This window comes from Apaloderma vittatum, unplaced genomic scaffold, assembly GCF_000703405.1.
Source record: "Apaloderma vittatum isolate BGI_N311 unplaced genomic scaffold, ASM70340v1 scaffold16410, whole genome shotgun sequence".
Classification (NCBI taxonomy): Eukaryota; Metazoa; Chordata; class Aves; order Trogoniformes; family Trogonidae; genus Apaloderma; species Apaloderma vittatum.
In genome coordinates this window covers 61426-81797 of record NW_009695905.1, presented here as the reverse complement: position 1 = coordinate 81797, position 20372 = coordinate 61426, and the positions used below count along the sequence as shown (strand labels likewise).

The window sequence follows — 20372 nt, the reverse complement described above, 5'->3', positions numbered from 1 at the left end:
AACACTGATATTTCTGTCTCTCCAAATGGTAGAAACCCCAAGCTGATAGTACTGAAGTAAAAAAGTTATAAGAAAACAAACTGAACCCCCAAACCATGAATCTAGTACTTGCAGTAACTTGTGTAAAAATTAAGATAACCATTTTGAATCTGTGGCTTTTCCTAGGGTGCTCCTGGTAACCGTGGTTTTCCGGGTTCGGATGGCTTGCCTGGACCAAAGGTAAAGGAAATTATATTCTCCATCTTTTCTGGGGGCATTTATTAAATTTTAATACATACAGATACATAGAAAGAAAGCGTTCCATTAAAAACAAGCAAATAGGCAGGTCCTCAAAATCACTGGAAGCAGAATCAAAAGGAAGCGGCAAATGCCCAAAAGGGGTGTGAATGTTTTAAGACTAAATTTTTTTTTGCAAAAGTCACTTTCATTTCCTGTCCTGTTCAGCTTTGCTTGCTTGTTCCTTACTTAATGCTTCCTCGTGCTGAAATGTGAATTGATCAGAAACATTGACCTGTTCTACTACTATATTGCTGTATGTATTGCTCTATAGTAGGTAACTATTTGAAAAATGACCTTTTCTTTGTGTGTGGGACAGTTTTTCTGGATTTATCCCTTGAACAGATGGTCTTATCTGGCTTTGGCTTTCCTATTATCACACTTACGGGGAAGTGCCTCATGTATTTGTCTTGTTTTTCTGGAAATTTCTAACTTCTCGGTAAAAATCCAGGGGTTATAAAATTCTTAGGCAAATTTTCTTTATGGAAGAGACAACTTTTAAGGAATAGTTTAGGCAAAAAAGTACGACTAAAAGTATTAATGATTTGGAACGCTGTTGGCAAAAATAGGTCCTTAGTAAAAGATACCTTGTTTAGCTTTTATTTAACTGCTCTACCAGTGAACTAGTAGCCCATTGGTGTCTTTCTAGGGCGCCCAAGGAGAGCGTGGTCCAGCAGGTTCTTCTGGTCCTAAAGGAGGTCAAGGAGATCCTGGGCGTCCCGGTGAACCTGGCCTCCCGGGTGCAAGGGTAAGGAACTCACCGCGACGCTCCGTAAAGCACGGCGTTTTCTGTTTTCAAAAGGCAATGGTGAACTTTGCAGAACTGAGAAGATGTAGAAAGACAGATGTGTTTCAGTGAGGCTGCTTAAAGGGAAAAGGCCAAAATACTTGTCTTTTTTCCTGCTGATGTTGGGAGCACTTGTCTTGAAAAAGGAGAAGTTGATTGAGACCGGGGAGTGTGCTTGTAAGCACATAGTTGACAGAAATAATGTGAGTTGAAGGGCAAACTAATAGAAGGCTAACCTTGGCTAAACTGGTCAGTGATGACTTCACATGGTTGAGTGGGGTGGGCCGTCTAGAGACTTTTGTCAGGAAAAATATTTAAGGAGGGTTTGGAATAGCACACCAGGAGGGAAAGGGAGCAGCAAGTATCAGATGTGATAGAGGTCACTGTGTCCTGTTGACAGAAATAAAGTTAAGCCTGTGAGAAGCTGAAAAGGTGTAAAAGTAAGAAAAGGGAGAACAGGAAAAAGGAAGATCAAAGATAGTTGTGGGTGAAGCTGTAAAATGAAGACCTTTGAGACAGGGGAGTTTGTACTATGGTAGTAACTGAGCATCTCTTGGATTTATTTACATTTCTCTGTTGTTCTAGAAATATATGCACAACTTTCACACCAATATTATTCCCTCTTTCAGGGTTTGACAGGAAATCCAGGTGTTCAAGGGCCTGAAGGAAAACTAGGCCCCTTGGTAAGCGACACTAAAGTTATGCCTTTCCATTAATGCCACAGCTCATTGAAATCTCTTTTATTAAGCTGAATTTTCTTAATTTCTGAAAGTTCATCTTTTAACTGTTCACTTTAGACTCCTGACTCCAAAATTAGTGCACTTGTGTTCCTTTAGTTTCGTCTGTGCAGCTGTGTCTGTTGCTTAACATCTACTGCAATGTTTTTAAACCATTTTGAACTAAATATATTTTCTAACTGTCTCTCCAAGGGGTCGGTAAAGTATTTGTCCGTAGTGGCTCAGTGATCTAGGTTGCATAATATTTAGTTAAATTGAACAGCGAGGCTAAAGCTGTGTCAGCTTTGGAGAAATTTTGACTGATAACTATAGCACCAAACCAGGTTAATGTTTTTTTATATATATATTAACACTTTCCCTGGATAAATAGGGTCGTGTGAATAACTATATTTATATTTAATGTGCAAAATGCTTTCTCTCCGAAGGGTGCTCCTGGAGAAGATGGACGTCCAGGTCCAGCAGGTTCCATAGGAATCAGAGGCCAGCCAGGCAGCATGGGCCTTCCTGGCCCAAAGGGCAGTAGTGTGAGTATGGCACCTGGTACCCAAGCTCTGTTTAACTTTAAATACTTGTATATATATTTAAAGGAAGAAAACGGTATCTTAAAATAGTCTTTTTTACTTCTGCAACTTAGGGTGATCCTGGAAAACCTGGAGAAGCAGGCAATGCAGGTGTCCCGGGACAGAGAGTGAGTGCGACTGTTATTTGCAGTGATTACAGAAAATGATGCTTTTCTGTTATATATGGGCACTATACAAGACTTCTTCCTATGTTGTTTTCTTTTAGGGAGCCCCTGGTAAAGATGGAGAAGTCGGTCCTTCTGGGCCCGTGGGCCCACCAGTAAGTCAACTTTTATCTCTCTGCTTCCCTGACACTCCATCTGTTCATTACTCTTTCTGCTTCTTCTCTTTTTTTTCTGTCTATCTTCATGCCAGTGGTTGATTCCAAACAATATCCCAGGATCTAAAAAAATTAAAAAATTCCTAGAAAAGTGCGAAGCTTTACATTGGAAATTATACATACTGGTAGTCTAATTCTCTTTATTGACCATGTTCAAAAACAGCCCAAGGAGCAAAACTCTCAAAGTTCACTTTCCTAGCTTCCTTGGTTTCAATGGAACTGAGTGTTTTCCTGTCAGAACAGAAGTTCTAGGGAGGGGATCTTAAAGAAATAAGATATCTCTTATTGCATCTTTTAGATAAGGTATAATTTGGCCTGGAGTAACTAAAAATATCTAATGAACAAACAGATAATTGAAAATATACGTAGTCAGAGAGAAGAAAAATTGTAGACCCTGCCTATATTCCTCTACTGTATGCTTGTTACTTTCTTTTGTGTAGGGTCTGGCTGGAGAAAGAGGAGAACAAGGTCCCCCAGGCCCTACAGGTTTTCAGGTACGTGTATTTATGTGTTTGTTTCTTTTTTAAAACACAACAAACAGCTGTCTCTTCAGTGGAGAAATGCAATCAAGTGTAGTTTAACAAAGCACAGCTTCAGAACTAAGGCGATGCTGCTCAGAATAATTAGTGGTACTTGGCTTTCCCTGCAGCCGTGTGCTCAGCTGAACTGGCAAAGCCTTAAATACCAGCTCTGTATCCCTTGAGAAAACCTTTGTTGGTTTTTGGTTTTAATTTGGAGATTTTCCAAAGATGTTCTGAACACAGAGCCAAAGAATTGTTTTGATAATGAAGTATTAATTAAGTTGATCTCCGTTTATAGGGAACTTTATTTTTAGAGCTGATACACATATGTCCTAGAAACGTTAAAGAAGGGCTACCATCCCATCTAGAGGAGGAACACTTTGGTGAAATATTTGCATAACTGTTTCTTTCAGGGATCTCAGAGACCATACTCCTGCACTAAGTACAGTACTACCTTCATATTCTTGGTGTCTTAATTAAACCTGGATTTACATATTTTTCTGTCATGTTAATGACCGTCTTATTTGCCTTTTTTACAGGGCTTGCCTGGGCCACCAGGCCCTCCAGGTGAGGGAGGAAAGCCAGGTGACCAGGTAATTTCTGTGTAATTTAGCAAGAATTCACTTCATAAAGTCATTTTACCTTTTTGAAGAACTTAGTTCCCCACTCTGTTTAGAAATGTGTACTGATGTGGTTTGAGAACTGCTTTTGGATAAAACAATTACTAGAATCTGACCATATTCTTAGTCTGAGTTGGACTGTATCCTCTTTGTCATGGACAGATAATATTTGGAACTAGCCATCTGTATTAACATTAGTTTGGAAATAAAAACGTGTATCTCTAATTTCCCTAACTAAAAGGCTATGAATAATATTTTCATTCTCATGGTGAGTTCTGTTCTGCCTAGGGTGTGCCTGGAGATCCTGGAGCTGTTGGTCCGTTGGGCCCTAGGGTAGGTATTTTCTTTCAGAATTTCAACATTCCTAACTGATATTTATGATGGACTTTAAGAGTTAGAGAGAATATCTGACTTTATCCCCATCAACAAAATGGTTGTAAACATGGATGTGTTTTAAGTAAGTTTCTGTAAAACCTGCCATCTTTAGTGGTTTTGCAGTTCGTGAAGTGCTGTTGAGTACTAGCTGCTAAATGGTTTGGTTTACAGCTGTGAAATGACAGATTTTAGTTTGCTGAGCAACAGGCAATTTCCTCTACTTTTAAAAATACAAGCATAAAGTTGGGGCTTTTTTGGTTGTTTTCTTTTTTTTCCCTATCACTTCTCCTAGAATTTGTTCACAGTCTCTTTGTTCAAATAGTGGTGCTGCACTTATTTAGGATTTTGCCTACCAGAGTTGTACTCTGACATCTACATAAGCAATAATTTTCCATTTTGTAGGGAGAACGTGGCAATCCGGGGGAAAGGGGAGAACCAGGTGCGTCAGGACTCCCAGGTGAAAAGGGTATGGCTGGAGGTCACGGTCCTGATGGCCCAAAGGTAAGCTGAACGGAGACTCGTGTTTCTGCAGTGATGAAATGCATCGTTCTGCTCATTTGCAGGAACTTAAGAAAGAGCTTTTTTATTATAAAAGGAGTATCTTTTAATGAAAAGTATCTTGTTTGTATAAGGGTTCTAGTTACACAAGTTATTCCAGTATAACCATATTAATAACTTGCAAGATACCTAAATGTTGAGAAATCACATTTTATATTAATTTATATAGGTGTGAAGTTTAAAATGGTTTTTGTGTTTCACAGCAGAACTGGGCAAAGCCATTTCAGAACTGCAGAAAACCCTCTAGGAATATTTTAAGAGCCATGTCAGTTTACACAAGACACTTGGCAGGGTTGAGTGTTTAAAAGAAAATGCTGAAAACTTTCCTTCACCTGTGGTTGATTGAATTAGGCCTAGGAAGGTCACCTCACTTAGGGACTGCTTCTAGTAATGTGGGACCTGTAATAGATGGGAGTGGTGAGAAGCAAAGCCTAACTAAAGAATCTCTGCCTCTGGCAACTTCTGCTTGTAGCTACTTTGTGTAATAAAGCCACGTGACATCAAGGTAAAGGTGGAAAGATGCTTGAGCTTCCTTTTTTTTTTTTTTGCCTGTTCTGATCCTCAGTATGCACTGAGTAAATAGTTATGTGTTTGGAAGGACTGCAGTGTTACAACTGAACTTCCTGAGTAACACAATGGGAAAAGAAAAGTATTTGGACGTGAATAAAGTCCAAATTCAAGAGAAAATTATTACTTAAATCTGTGCCCCAGAGACTTCAACACAGGCACAGTGTGTTCCGCAGCCCAGACACAAAGATACTTCTTAGATGAATAGGCAGCAACTTGTAATTTCTTTGTTTCAGGGAAGCCCAGGACCAAGTGGGACGCCTGGAGATCCAGGACCGCCGGGTCTTCAAGGTATGCCTGGAGAGAGAGGGATTGCTGGAACCCCAGGCCCCAAGGGTGATAGGGTAAGTCTGGTTATTTCTGAGGAGCTGGGTGAAATCACCCGTCTCTTAACCAGGGTATCAGCTCCTCAGCGTTGCCACTGATAATTTCCTGATATTTTCCGCAGGGCGGCATAGGTGAGAAAGGCGCTGAAGGTACAGCTGGTAACGACGGGGCAAGAGTAAGTAAATCTATCGCTCTTTTTTGACTTCCTCTCCACACACTGTACTTTTTAGCGTGCTCTCACCCACTACTCTCCAAATTTGGACTTCGAGTTTTTCAGGACTGCTGTGCACCATGTTCTGGGATGTCTGTGTTCCAAGTCTGTGTTTCGTATAATCAATAACGGGAGTTAAGATGTCAGTGGAAAGGATTCCTAGAAGTGGTGTGTTCCTTTGGGATTCTGCCAAGCTGACATGAAAAAACATGAAAAAAAGAGACAGGCAGAGGTCAACAGCCAAAAAGCAAACCCCCCAGTTCTGATTCTTGGTCTCCTCACATGCAATAAATCTGATAGATTCAAGACATGTTGCACCTATGCTTCTGCATAGACCAGCTCTGCGATAATCCCAAATGTCCTGGGTTTGCTGTACATGCGCTGACTGTGTTTTCTTCCCAGAAGCTGTTGGAGTTAGTGTTTTTGTAAATCACATCTATCTGAGATTCTTGGGGTTTGCAAACTGGTTGGAGTACTAACTGCTGGGCATTTGGGAATCAGAGATATGTAGGAAAGGTTAGGATTCTGACTGGATATAAATTTCTAGTTAAAGAGGAGAAGTTTTTGGGAGACACCCTGGCACACGGAAGAGCTAACTCGCAATTAGCAGGTTTGAGCTGTAATTTCTTTGTAAGTCAGGTAGTATCCAAAGATACAGAACAGTTCTTAGTTATTGTAAGGTGACAGCTTACAGTAACTACTGAGTAGATAAAGTAATGGTACCTCCCTCTTCTAAAGCTAAATATCTGTAGCTCTCTCTGCTATCCATCGCTACAGCATTGATGGTGACACAATATCCTTCATTAATGTTGTCTTTTTTGTATTTCCTTTCACTTTGAATTGAGTTACAGTGCAGATTTTTGGGGGAGGGGGAGTTTTGTTTGAGAGAAACTTGGTACAGGTTTGTGGCACTCTGCTTCTAGTGAAGGAGAATCAGAACTGGAATATCTAAATAGTAAAGAAGGTAATATATGAATAGTGCTGCCTAACTGCCCTATGAAGAGAAAAATGAAATTAATCTTCAGAAGTAATGATGGACACATTAAAATTAAGCGATGAAATGCTAACATAAAACAAACAGAAAGCTTCTGTGCAAGTGGGGAAAAAAGGTCATTGCTTCTTCATGAGAGAGCAGAATAAAGCCAGGGCTTTTTTTATCGTTGGCCTTGTTCATAGGCACAGATGAATAAGTAGAAGATGAAGTTTGTGAAGAAAGACAGAATGAAGGAAGGCATTTGAGATGTTGGGATTTTGGTATCCAAGGGAAGAGAGGAAGTGCAAGTAAATTTGGGATAAAAAAGTCTCGGCAATATTTCAGAGATAAAGGAGAAGGATTTAAAGGAATGAAAAAGCATATGGAAGTAGTAACATATGAGAAGTTTTAAACTAAGAGTTTTGAAGCATTTATTTTTTAACTTCCTTTATCTTCATTTCTTCCAAAGGGTCTTCCTGGTCCAATAGGCCCAATGGGTCCAGCAGGTCCCACCGGTGAAAAGGTAAACAGATTTATATGCCATTGCCTGCTGAAGTTTCTTAATATTACTGTACTTCATTGGCACTTTTGCTACTTGTCTAATAAGTTACTCAGGAAATAACTTTTAATTTTATTTTAAGGGTGAACCAGGTCCTCGAGGTCTAGTTGGTCCTCCCGGCTCCCGTGGAAACCCTGTGAGTTAACATGTTCGGTCTTTTGCCTGGCACACCTTACCAATATCTAATGCTGATCCAAATTCCAGGTTTTGTGTCGTTTGCTGCTAAATTTTCATCTTTTTCTTCCCCTTGCTTTGTAGTCTTGATGCTGTCCACTTTGATTAGGGAGTTAGAGGTTCAGCCCTTCTAGATCCTTAATACTGCTTGGAATTGATTACATCTCTGTCATAAATCAGACCAGCCTCATTTCCAGTGTAAACTGGAATAGCTTCCACCTCTCTGGGGAGTGCTGGAGCTTGGCAGCCTTCAGCCAGCTCCTTTTCCAGACAAACGTTACGTGGAAAGCTCCCCTGAAGCAGCTCATAGCCCCTTTGGCCTTGTGGAAGAATACAGCTTAGAACTATTCTTTATTTTTCTGGTCTATCTGACTCGGAGTGGTGGCTTGCATAACGTTTGTGTGCTTCAGCTAATCCTCCTATCGTGGGAAGTGGTTGTGAGCAGAATTTCTCCTATTGTGGTGTTAGTGCTTGCACAAGCTTTCCATCTCTAAGTTCTGAGAGTATACATATAGCCTGGAATGCATGGCAGGTTCTAACACCATAGTTAACTTTGTTCATTTTGTGATTAAAAGATCATTTGAGCCTGATTAATAGGGTGAGAATACAATCATGCTTACGACAGTGAAGAATTAACTTCCTTTCTTGTACATTTAACTGCAAATTATGCTGTATATAGAAAGACTTTTATGTTAAATATGATTATTTCAAACTTTTTGACCAGGGTTCCCGAGGAGAAAATGGCCCAACTGGCGCTGTTGGTTTTGCTGGACCTCCGGTATGTGTTTTGTAACACTAATGAGTTTCTTTTAGCCATGCTTTGACATACTTGATTTCCTTCGTTATGAATAATACTGCAATGTTCTGGACCATAAATCACATTTTTGTTGAAAAAAAGAGCTGTTTCTTTTTCCCATCAGCATATCAAGTAAAGAAAAGGGCCAGTATATACCTTAGAGACTTGAAAAGTGGTTTTGTTAAGATTGCGTAGTTTTATCACCAGATTTCATTTTTTCCTGAATATGCTATGTGGCTCCTTTGAGATTAAAATGAGACAAGTTATAAAGGTAGTGAAGATTTGCTCTATGGATAGTGAAGGCTGGAATGAATTGATGAACCAAATGGAAGCGAGTTTTCCAGTGAATATCCCAAATTTTCCCCCAGCCTAAGTGCTTCACACCTTTCACAAAGGGTCAGGCACTGGTGGAAATAAAATAAACAGAATAGAAAAGGCAATGTTTGTTCAGTCCCTTTTGCTCTTAGCTGCTGAGGAAAACAAAAAATCTAAAAGAAAGAAAAATATGAGTTAGATAAGACGATATTTTTAATGGAAATGCTGATTTCACAGACTTCAGGGAAAAAAAAATCTATGCTGAACCATTACAGTTCTTTTGAATTGAGCCATCAAGTAAATGCATCGTTCTCTTGGCTGATTTGTTCTCCTGTTATTTTGTGCCTTCTAGATATTCCCTACAAAACTACCCTGCAGGGCTGGAAAGATCTGGTATTCTCTGACCTGATGTCTCATGTAAATATTTCTTCTTATAGGGCCCTGATGGTCAGCCAGGTGTGAAAGGTGAACCTGGAGAACCTGGACAGAAAGGAGATGCTGGGTCTCCAGGACCACAGGGTCTTGCTGGGTCTCCTGGTCCACCAGTAAGTAGAAATGACATCTTCAGAGACCCGGTGGCATAAGCTGAGCTTGCTTATATAAAATGTCCAGGGTGCTCACTGTCGTCCCTCTCTTTCACCTTTTATTTTAGGGCCCTTCAGGTGTCCCTGGTCTGAAAGGTGGTCGAGGAACTCAGGGTCCACCTGTAAGTAGATTTAATTTTCTGTGACTTGACTGCAGATAATCTAATCCTGGATTTTATGTAATATGTGTATCGTTCCTCATCTCAGCTTGTTTTTCGCAGTCTGTAACTGTAACATGCACTCACCAATTTATCTGAGAACATTTAAGGTAATCAGTGCTGTATTTCTTTTAATAAAGTTGTCACAAAAATGTTTTATAGGGTGCTACTGGGTTCCCAGGATCTGCTGGAAGAGTTGGGCCTCCAGGACCTACTGTAAGTCAATTGTCATGTTCCTAATGTTGCTTACGGGAACAAAACAACCACCTCTATCTTCCTGTACTTTTTATTTTTTTTCTCTTCAGTGGTGAAGTTAGTTTTTAGAAAAGGAAGAAGCCTCTACGGTGTTATCTCATTGGTGGAGTTACACATAAGATCCATTAAAATAAATAAAACCAATCCATTAAAATACATAACCCCCCCCAAACTACAAAATAAAACAACCACAAAATTGTGTTTAAATATTTTCATAAACACTAAAAAAGGAAGATAAAATTATCTGTGGATCACCAAGTGGGGATCCATTTCCATGCAGGGAGCTGTGGCACACTCTTGAAAGGCCTTTTAATGTTTTGATGAGAAAAATAACTTGCGATCATGAGTCATCAAAAGATGAAGTTTATGAAAAACAAAATATAAGTGTGAAGTCTTTTAAAAGTATCTGAGAAATGAGCAGAAGTCCGTTAAAACACTAATTTGTACAACATGAATGAAAAGCTGGAATATGGACTTTAGCTTGATAACAATGGAAAGGACAGGCAAGAGAGAATTTTCTAGCGGTAGTTGTGCACCTGAGGAGAGGAGAGGAGAGGAGAGGAGAGGAGAGGAGAGGAGAGAAGAGAAGAGAAGAGAAGAGAAGAGAAGAGAAGAGAAGAGAAGAGAAGAGAAGAGAAGAGAAGAGAAGAGAAGAGAAGAGAAGAGAAGAGAAGAGAAGAGAAGAGAAGAGAAGAGAAGAGAAGAGAAGAGAAGAGAAGAGAAGAGAAGAGAAGAGAAGAGAAGAGAAGAGAAGAGAAGAGAAGAGAAGAGAAGAGAAGAGAAGAGAAGAGAAGAGAAGAGAAGAGAAGAGAAGAGAAGAGAAGAGAAGAGAAGAGAAGAGAAGAGAAGAGAAGAGAAGAGAAGAGAAGAGAAGAGAAGAGAAGAGAAGAGAAGAAAGATGAAAGAGTGCCATTTAAAGGAGGGAGTTTGGAATTGCAAATTGCGAGGAATGGGGTGGAGCTTGGATGTAAGTTGATGAGGTGGTGTTTCATCTCATTTATTTGATCATAAATGAGGTGATTGTAGTTCTTAGCTCACAGTGGGCTTTCCTTAGAGTTTGCATGTTTATAGGTAATCAAGACACAGTCCTTAGAATTTAATTGTCCCAATCAGAAGGGCCAACGTAACGAGCTGTTTTAATCTCCTTAGGGAGCTCCGGGGCCTGCTGGACCAATTGGTGAGCCAGGAAAAGAAGGTCCCCCAGGTCTTCGTGGAGATCCTGGCTCTCACGGCCGTGTGGGAGACCGCGGGCCAGCTGGACCTCCTGGTGGTCCTGGAGACAAGGGTGATGCCGGAGAAGACGGGCAGCCAGTACGTCCTCCTTGACGTGACAATTTCTCCCTAGGCCAACCCTCGTTGCTTACACTTATGGCTATGGAAATGACGGTAACATTGTTCTTGATGGATTTCAGGGCCCAGATGGTCCTCCCGGTCCTGCAGGAACAACTGGTCAAAGAGGGATTGTTGGCATGCCAGGACAGCGAGGGGAAAGGGGCATGCCAGGGCTGCCGGGCCCCGCGGTAAGTAACGCCCAAGCTGGCGTGCTGCCAACCTTGAGCACCCTCACTGTTGGGGTAGGAAGCAGAGTGCCCCGTAGCGTGGGGAGAAAGCTGGAAAACTCCAGTTACAGGAGAGAATCGGAAATAACTAAATCTTCATGCAGATGCCTGAGGTGGGAGGTTTTGTGTCTGTTCTGAACCTGAATTAGGAGTAAGTGGGTAATAGCATGAAGACTTCTGGCTGAAATGTTCCTATTTGGTTGAAAACTGGATACTTGAAGAAAAAAAAAAACAACCCCAGACTATTTAGGTACCCAAAGGTCACTCGAATGTGAGGAAATACTCTGTAACTGCTATTTCATAAATTGTCAACTACCATCTTCCAAATTGCCGTATGTGCTCTCTTTGCTTTCATGTAAGATTTATAATTGTTGGAAAGCCTAATGATCCAGGAGATCAAGACTGTTATTAAAATGGATGATGTGGAGGATCTACCATTACCACTAGATCCATAAAGTCAATTTATAATTAAAGTTGGCCTGAATTATTCCAAGGTTAACAAGAATTGTTGGTGTTGAGACAGACAAAAAAACCCTACAAACATGCTATTTATTTCAAACTGCATTAAATTTTCCCAGAGTCAAAAAGTTCTCGGCTGTTGCAGATAATACCATCAGACATATTCATACATCAAGGGAGTGTGTTGCTACCAGACTAACTTCCAAGTGCAGCTTCTAGTCAATAGAAGCCTATTCCAAAGCAACTAACCCAATTAAACTGCTTAAAAATATGCAGTGTATTAAATATAAATTCAAATATGTATTCAAAACCTCTCAGATAACTTTCCTTAGTTATTGAGTTTTCTGAAGCTACAAATCTTGATTTAACTTCAGACTGGATTAATGAGTAGTGTTTCTCAGGCAGCACCGTTTTTGGGCTTTCTTTGTTTTGTGCTTAAAATTTTGATATAATATTTCTTGTCTTTTTTTTAGGGTACACCAGGAAAACAGGGTCCCACGGGACCACCTGGGGATAAAGGTCCACCAGGACCTATTGGCCAGTCAGGTGCCACTGGACCTGTAGGTGAAGCTGGTCCAGAAGTAAGTGTTAGAACCTCATAACATGAAAGAAAAAGACAGTGTAGTGGTTATTCTCCTTGACTTGAAGTTAGAGGTGGAGAAAAACTTTCTAGTTCTTCTTACAGAGATGTAAGATTACAGAGCTAATCAATAGCCCTCTTTTTATTCCATACCTCTAGGGACCTGCTGGTAACGATGGTACCCCCGGACGAGACGGAGCTGTTGGAGAACGTGTAAGGATATATACTCTTAAGTAACTCCTGAAAATCTCTGGTTTTTCATTGACTTAGTGTAGATTTTCTCTTCATTCGATTCACTTGAATAGACAAATTATTGTGAAAGCACATCACAGCTCTGAATAAGTAGTACCTCTCAAAATTCAGGAAGCCTGAAGAAGCTAAGAACACCTGCCTCCGCAAACTCAAACTCAACTTCTTACGGAGTATCTTAGTAGATTGCAGTTGCTAGAAAAGAGATCAGCAGTGCTAGAGTCTAGTCCAGTCCCCTTAAATAATGTTGAAATTATGTTTTGCAGGGTGATCGTGGAGAACCTGGCCCTGCAGGCTTACCAGGTTCCCCAGGAGGTCCAGGAGCTCCAGGACCTGTTGGCCCTCCAGGAGATGCAGGGCAAAGAGGTGAAACAGTAAGTGAGACTTCTTTTTGTGTGAAAAAAATTACTTTGTTTATCAAAAAACTACCGTGTATGCTTTTGTGCATTGTTTCACGTCTCTTCTCTACGCAATTATCGCAGGGTTCTCGAGGTCCCATGGGTCCCCCAGGTCGTGCAGGAAAAAGAGGTTTGCTTGTAAGTTCTCCGTGGTCATCGTGGTTTTATCTGAGATACTTTTTTTTTTTTTTTAGAGGAAAGCGTGTGAGAAGCTGAGCCCAAATTAGAATGGCAAACAAGGCTTCAGCTTTCAGTGGTGTGGCTGCAGGTAGTCTTCTGGGCTGCAAAGCTGTGAAAATCTGACTACATGAGTATTTCTACACCATTTTAATTTGCAGAGAAAGAGCAAATGCTTTGGAAGCCTCTTTATTTGGAGTGTGTTGCTGTCTGCATGATGGTAGAGCCCGACTTAGTTAGAAAATGGCTGGAGTCCGTGTTTGACAATTCAGATAGGAGAAGAAATGACTGCTGAACAAAACTGCAGATACTTAGATAGAAATGGCAGAAATATAACACGATCACCTGTTCCCATGCAACTGCCCTAATTCAGCTCATGAGATTCTGACTTCAGCCCAAATGGAAAAACAAACAAACCCCGTTCTTTGTGTGTTGCATAACTCATTTACAATCCAAGCCTGGAACAAGAATTAATTACAAACTTGGGAAATTGAAAAGAATGTTGTCCTGTCCCTAAGCAGATGTCATCTGAGAGACAGGAAAAGTTTATTGAGCAGTTGGCGATAGTGATGCCATTGATAAACTATGTGGAATCTAGCACTGAGAAATTTTGCATGCAGTTTGGGCTGAGAAATAGAGAATTGAAAGCAGAAGCCATTTTTTATCCAATGATTCTTGAATCAGTATGCAAAGCGTGAAACTGTCAAAAGGACTAAGAATGAAATTGCGATGGGAACAAAACCAAGCCATTTGGACTGGGGAGCCTGATTTTTTGTCTGTATTTAGGGAATGTATCCTCACTTACACTTCAATTGTAGCGAAGGTGAAAGGAGCTGTGAGAAGTAAAAAAATGCAACATGGAGGATTTCGTACTGAAAATAAATTTTATTATTATGAGTCTGAGGTTGGAATATTGGGAATCTCTCACATCTATGAAAATCATTTGCCATATCTAGTAAGGCAAAGAAATTTCTTAATCTTAAAAAATTTGTGTAAGTTCTTGAGCGTGATTATTACGAGTTCTTTTTGACTGCATCATGAAGCTGAATAGACTAAATTTGCCACAACTATAATTAATCACAACACAGTTTTCCATAATTATTTATTCTTTGGTAAAAAAATAAGATTCTTGGAGCTGCTCCAGCATCACCTCCTTTAGAAGTGAAGGAGGCCTGAATTTAGTGTCTAAGTGCAAGTGAAGGGGGTTTGAGGTTGGGATTGCTTTTTTTCCAGTTCAGAATTTTATATTCCATCTCTGATATTTACAGGGTCCCCAAGGACCTCGTGGTGACAAAGGTGACAATGGAGATCGAGGCGATAGGGGCCAGAAAGGCCACAGGGGTTTCACTGGGCTTCAAGGTCTTCCTGGTCCTCCTGTAAGTCATTCTGTTTCTACTGCAATTTTACTTCCTTGATAGTTAAATAACGTGTCAGGAAAATAGTTATTTAAAATGAGGGGGAAGAAAAGCAAACATGAGTTGTTTTTTTTTTTTTTCCCCACGAGGTGTTTGTGAGTGGCATGGCCATCTGTACTTGCTAATATTTTTAAGGCAATTTTAAATTAAATGTGTAAACCTGTGCTTCGCAAGATACGTGTTTTCCTGCTCTGGTTCCATTTGTGCCAGTCCTGCAGTGACCAGTCATTGGAAGTCTGTCACCTATCAGCACAGGATGATAACAGAAGCTGATTGGTTCAAATGAGCATCTTAGAGTGTGAAATGCTTTTTTTGCCCATATTCAAACTCTTTACCATTAAGGAATCAAGAGCAAAATACCACGAGGATCGTATATCTTGCTAATACTTGCAAGAGCTTAGTGATTTCAGTGGCACTTGAGTGGGAATGCCGTGGAAAACTTTTTTTTACATTTCTTCACTGATCCTGTGTAAGATCTGGGAGTTTTGACATGAAAACTCCAACACTCAAAGCATCTTTCCACTTCGTAACAGTGCTGCAAGTTGCTCTTTTATAAACCAGTCTGATTTTCAATGTCACGAAAGCAGGACTTTTCTGTAGAAACAACTTAATATATCGCCAGGCACCAGTTCATTCTGTTAATTTAAATTATAATTATAGTTGTTGCTGGTTTTGTGACAAAACAGCAAGAAAAGCAATAAAAGAAAAAGAATCGCAAGAGGGAAAGGTACTACCTGTTGTTTGTGTATATTATAAGCCTGTTCATAAAGAACTGTGTGTATCACACACTGATTCCTTAAAACTCAAGGAATATGTTTTAAATGTCGTAATGGCATAATTTCTTCTGTTTAGGGTCCTATTGGTGAGCAGGGCAGTCCTGGCATTCCAGGCCCTTTTGGGCCTCGGGTGAGTATGTTTCAGGTTTAAGGTTTTTCTTGCTTTTTTAAAATTTTTTTTAATCACAATCACATTTCTATTTCTGCTTCATTTCTCTTTCACTGGCTTTTACTGACTTCAGTTTCTTCTCGTGATTACCTTATTATCTTTTGCTGAGACACATCATCATGTTTAATTCAGTAAAGCTTTGACCAGCTTTATAACTAGATAAAAAGGTCATTTGATTCCTGAGAAGATATTGCCTGCGAAGGGCTGGTTTGTATAACTTTGTACAACTTTTATAAAAAGTTAAACTAGATTACTTCTTTCTCCTATATATTCTAGGGTCCTCCAGGCCCCATTGGTCCTTCTGGCAAAGATGGGAGTCCTGGTCCTCTTGGGCCGATTGGACCTCCTGGTGTTAGAGGGAGTGTAGGAGAAGCTGGACCTGAGGTGAGTTGACGGGAACACGGAGGGAAAAGTTTACCTGCAAATAACGGGATTTTTTGCATCACTTTCTCAAAACGTTCATGAGCTCAAGAAAAATGGTAAGATTTGATCTGGTTTCTCCAACACGTGCCTTCCATTAAGGCAGTTCTATTCTCTTACCCCTGTTTGTGGAAATGTGACTTTTTTATGTCTATCTGGATATTCCCTGTGTGTTAGAGTCAACGGCTGTGAAGTTTAGGGTGTTTGTGGCTGGCTTTGCTATCATTTTGCTTAGTATTTACTCTGCTGTGCCTCTGCTGCCTTTTATTTTAACCTTAGGGTCCACCGGGTGATCCTGGCCCCCCTGGCCCTCCAGGGCCTCCAGGCCATCTCACTGCTGCCCTTGGTGACATCATGGGACACTATGATGATGCTATGGCAGATCCGCTTCCAGAGTTTACTGAAGATGAAGCAGCCCCAGATGACCATAATAAAACAGACCCAGGGGTCCACGCCACACTGAAGTCACTGAGCAGCCAGATTGAGACTATGCGCAGCCCAGATGGCTCAAAGAAACACCCAGCACGAACGTGTGATGACCTGAAGTTTAAGAGCGGTGTGTATCAATACACCATCTCCTTTTTGTGCTGCCCTGTGATTCCATCATTTTTCCAGTAGACATTTGGTCACTGGAAAAAACCTGTAATGCAGATTTAGTGGTTTAAATTGACATTCGCATTAGGAACTTGAAAACTTCTTGCCCATGAGGCATATATGCTAACGTAGCCCGTGTTTGTTTATTGGGATGTATTTTAAAAATCTGAAAGGTTTTGTACTTCTGCGGAACACTACTTCTGAAAGTGTTTTCCCCACGGATTACCACTTCCCTGGTGACATACTCATTGGGAATATTTGCTTAATTGCTATGAGCTCAAAACATTACCTGTGAGGATTTTCCAGCCAGAGTTCTCTGCTGCTGCTCCATAGCAGTTCGTAGGTGTTAACATGACATTTAGGGCTTTCCCTAATTTCTGTGGACTGCCAGTGATAAATCAGAATGGACTGGAAGGTAGAGATCATTTGTGGCAAGCCTTACCAGCTTTTTCCCCCATTTCCTGAAGCTTTGCCTCCAAAGTCAGCATTAAGAGGGGCTGCCAGCAGTTTCTCAGACATAGGGAAAACTGTCTTCTAGCCTTTGTGTTCTTTATCATAGAATCCTAGACTGGCTTAGGCTGGAAGGGACCTTAGAGATCAATTAATCCACCCTCCCTGTCATGGGCAGCGATGCGTCTCAACTAGATCAGGCAACACATGGGGACCAAACGGGGATCGAACCCGCGGCCTTGGTGTTATCAGCACCACGCTCCAACCGACTGAGCTCACCACCCCCCCCCAGTTATTACAAGAATCTGAGTAACAGAATCCCATTTTATGTTCTTTGTAGGTGAATATTGGATTGATCCTAACCAGGGATGTGTTGAGGATGCTATAAAAGTGTATTGCAACATGGAAACTGGAGAGACCTGTATTTCTGCAAACCCGTCTACTATACCCCGTAAAACCTGGTGGGCCAGCAAGTCTGCTGATGTAAAGCCCGTTTGGTATGGCCTCGATATGAACAGGGGATCACAGGTAACTAAATAAATTTGATGTCCAGAATGGACTTCTGTGAAATTTGTTCCCTTCTGGTTTATAACTTCTGTTCTGAGCAGATTCTGCTACAGTCAGAACATTATAAATATCGATTGGCTGGCTAATGTTCTGTTGGTTCTTATCATACAGCAATTGTAGGAAAGAGCTGGGAGAAACAGTTTAAGCACATCTGAGGCAGGATTGGCTCTAAATTTCTGTTGCTGGAAGAGATTTATTTCTCTTCATGCCAAAAACTTCAACTTTTGTTGCCCTGTACTTCAGTGACTCACTATCCTTGCCTTTAAAAAGTATACTTTTACCCTAAAACATGATTCAAATCACTGCTGGTTTAAGTGAATTCAGTCCCTTTTTTTTCCAGAAAGCTAGAAAATATAAAGCTGACTTTATAAATTCTCTCTGCTAATCCATTTTAAAAAATGTATTGTTGTCATCAGATGTGTCAGATGCTCTGTGCTGAATGCATCCGTGTCCAGGCAGATAAAAATTCTACTCTCAGCTTTCTGTCAGATTTTCCCTCTGTGGTAACTTCTAAAAGTAGGCTTAATGCTTTTGCCAAATAACAGAAGCTCATGCTGTGCAAAGCATATAATTAATTAATTAATGAACTTTTTGCTGGTTTTATTCCTAGGTCATCAAATCAAAACTGCGGGAAAAATTATCAGTTGTTATTTTGTAGGAAATAATTTAAATTAAGGACATAGGGAATAATTTAAGTACTCGTGTGTTAAAATAGTGATGCCCTTATCAGCTCTATTTCTTTATATTCACAGTTTGTGTATGGGGACACAGCTGTCACTCAGATGACATTCCTGCGCCTGCTATCGAAGGAAGCTTCCCAGAATATCACTTACCTTTGTAAAAACAGCGTCGGGTACATGGATGACCAGACGAAGAACCTGAAAAAAGCTGTGATTCTGAAAGGGGCCAACGACCTGGAGATCAAAGCAGAAGGAAACAGCCGATTCAGATACACCGTTCTTCACGACAGCTGTTCTGTAAGTTTGGGTGGGGTTGACATGTGTTATGGAGAAAAAGGTCTTTTTCCCTTGTTCAGTTCTTCCTTGATTTCAAAAGGAATCCGTGGAAGGAAGTAATTAAAACGCTGCAGAACTTGGTTGTTAATTGTAGAAGCAGCTGATCAACTAGGTATTTTACTACAATTCTAGAGAGTCACGTGGTAGAGAGGTATTTATTTATGTATTTATGTATTTATTATTTAGAGGGTATTTACAAATTGCTCCTTACTAGTGAGCGTACCGAGATATGTTATCTTGCCATTTTGCATTTACCTCTGTGTGACATCACACAAATTTGTCAGATAACCTCAAGCGTTTGTCTGCCAGCTGGGTGAGATTATTGCAGCAACAGGCTGGAGGAGACTGGGTTGGAAAGGTAAATATTCCCCCTAAAAATCCTTAGTAGGCATAAAAATAGCGAGTAGTATTTTTTTTTTTCATGTTCGGTAGTGTTTTCAGCCAAGTCCAAGATGCTGGCAAAGTATTTCTAAAATTACCGTTGAAATAAATTAGAATACTCCCTGCTTTCAAGTAGGATAGCCCGCGATATGTGCGCTGGCACGCATTAACACCTTTTGCAACATCAAGAAAAATCCATCCAGCTCGAGGGGAGAATCCCACTATGTCAATCTGACGGCTCTGTTCCTCCCTGCAAAAGCAAGACACACGCATTTTAAAATCTCCAAAGTGCAGCACAGGCAGGGAGGTGTTGCTTACCGAAGACTGTTTTGCCAGCTGGAATTCAGGCTGCTTCTGCCATGAGCTCTGGCCTAAATTTTTCTCTTTCTTTTTTCCTTTTTTTCCAGAAACGCAATGGGAACATGGGCAAGACTGTTTTTGAGTACAGAACCCAGAACGTGGCACGCTTACCCATCATAGACATTGCACCGGTGGACGTTGGCGGTACCGACCAGGAGTTTGGAGTTGAAATCGGGCCAGTTTGCTTTGTGTAAGGGAAGGGGGGAAGTTAACACACCACCTGGCAACAGCAGCAATTCAACACGTGGACTTAGACTGGTTGAAGTTAATCCTGAGACTCTTGAAGTAATGGCTGATACTGGATCAGCATTGTATATACGATTCTTTTTGAGTGCCCGGCCTCCTTTTGGAATATTTATTTTACTTACAAACCTTCCGTTTTAAATGGTCAAAATCATCTTTTTAGAGCAACACTGCAGTTTTGGGAGATCGATGGCCACCTTTTAAAAATTAACGTGATTCTTTTTCCTTTTTTTTTTTTTTCCCAATTATTTTGAAATTTACAGGTATTCAAAATAGTTTTAACGTGAGACTACATAAAGCTCTAAGGATTATTTCTTTTGCTTGGATGCATACTGACAACAGAAAAGTAGAGCACTTTTGTGAACTGTTGGCTATGTTTCAATCACACCTTCTCCCTCTACCCCAGTTTGTCTTCCTGTGGTTGCCACTGGGATAGCCATTTGCAGAAATCTATGTCTTTTGTAGAAGAAAATCTCTTCAGACAAGATCACCTTAGTTTGGCCTTGTCTTTCCTGCACTTTCCTGCTCAGAAGAGTATTCCATAGCCATGAGTAATTTATGAAGTAAAAATATGACTGGGATAAATAGGAGTTTTCAGTAGGAGTGTCCCATTTATTAAATTTTTAAGGCCAGACTTCACTTCTCACAACTGATCTTTGTAATTCCATTAAATTATCCTTGATCTTCAAAAATACGTCTTAAAGCCAATACTTGTTGATTTTCCAATACTTGCCCATCTAAGAAGCCATTACATAGCAAATTATACAGATGTCTTATATACGGTGCCAATCTATGTATGTTGCAAATCACTCACCTGTATTCCAGACCAATTTTTAATAAAAAAAATTTAGAAATACCTTGGATTT

At 40.4% G+C, this 20372-nt stretch overlaps 1 protein-coding gene across 1 annotated transcript in view; it reads left to right on the top strand.

Annotated features, from left to right (window-relative positions):
• The window catches only part of COL5A2 (collagen, type V, alpha 2), a gene marked incomplete at its 5' end in the record, with an annotated part of 30050 nt that extends 10525 nt beyond the window's left edge, over window positions 1-19525 (top strand). The window contains 31 exons of the mRNA XM_009872683.1: window positions 166-219; window positions 926-1024; window positions 1693-1746; window positions 2226-2324; window positions 2435-2488; window positions 2587-2640; window positions 3141-3194; window positions 3761-3814; window positions 4130-4174; window positions 4619-4717; window positions 5578-5685; window positions 5790-5843; window positions 7322-7375; window positions 7494-7547; window positions 8310-8363; window positions 9134-9241; window positions 9349-9402; window positions 9601-9654; window positions 10843-11004; window positions 11106-11213; window positions 12185-12292; window positions 12451-12504; window positions 12807-12914; window positions 13023-13076; window positions 14384-14491; window positions 15383-15436; window positions 15752-15859; window positions 16175-16451; window positions 17280-17467; window positions 18259-18483; window positions 19311-19525. Of these exons, the coding sequence (XP_009870985.1) occupies window positions 166-219; window positions 926-1024; window positions 1693-1746; window positions 2226-2324; window positions 2435-2488; window positions 2587-2640; window positions 3141-3194; window positions 3761-3814; window positions 4130-4174; window positions 4619-4717; window positions 5578-5685; window positions 5790-5843; window positions 7322-7375; window positions 7494-7547; window positions 8310-8363; window positions 9134-9241; window positions 9349-9402; window positions 9601-9654; window positions 10843-11004; window positions 11106-11213; window positions 12185-12292; window positions 12451-12504; window positions 12807-12914; window positions 13023-13076; window positions 14384-14491; window positions 15383-15436; window positions 15752-15859; window positions 16175-16451; window positions 17280-17467; window positions 18259-18483; window positions 19311-19457 (2907 nt within the window). The remainder of the gene's footprint in view (window positions 1-165; window positions 220-925; window positions 1025-1692; window positions 1747-2225; window positions 2325-2434; window positions 2489-2586; window positions 2641-3140; window positions 3195-3760; window positions 3815-4129; window positions 4175-4618; window positions 4718-5577; window positions 5686-5789; window positions 5844-7321; window positions 7376-7493; window positions 7548-8309; window positions 8364-9133; window positions 9242-9348; window positions 9403-9600; window positions 9655-10842; window positions 11005-11105; window positions 11214-12184; window positions 12293-12450; window positions 12505-12806; window positions 12915-13022; window positions 13077-14383; window positions 14492-15382; window positions 15437-15751; window positions 15860-16174; window positions 16452-17279; window positions 17468-18258; window positions 18484-19310) is intronic.
• Window positions 19526-20372: the final 847 nt, after the last annotated feature.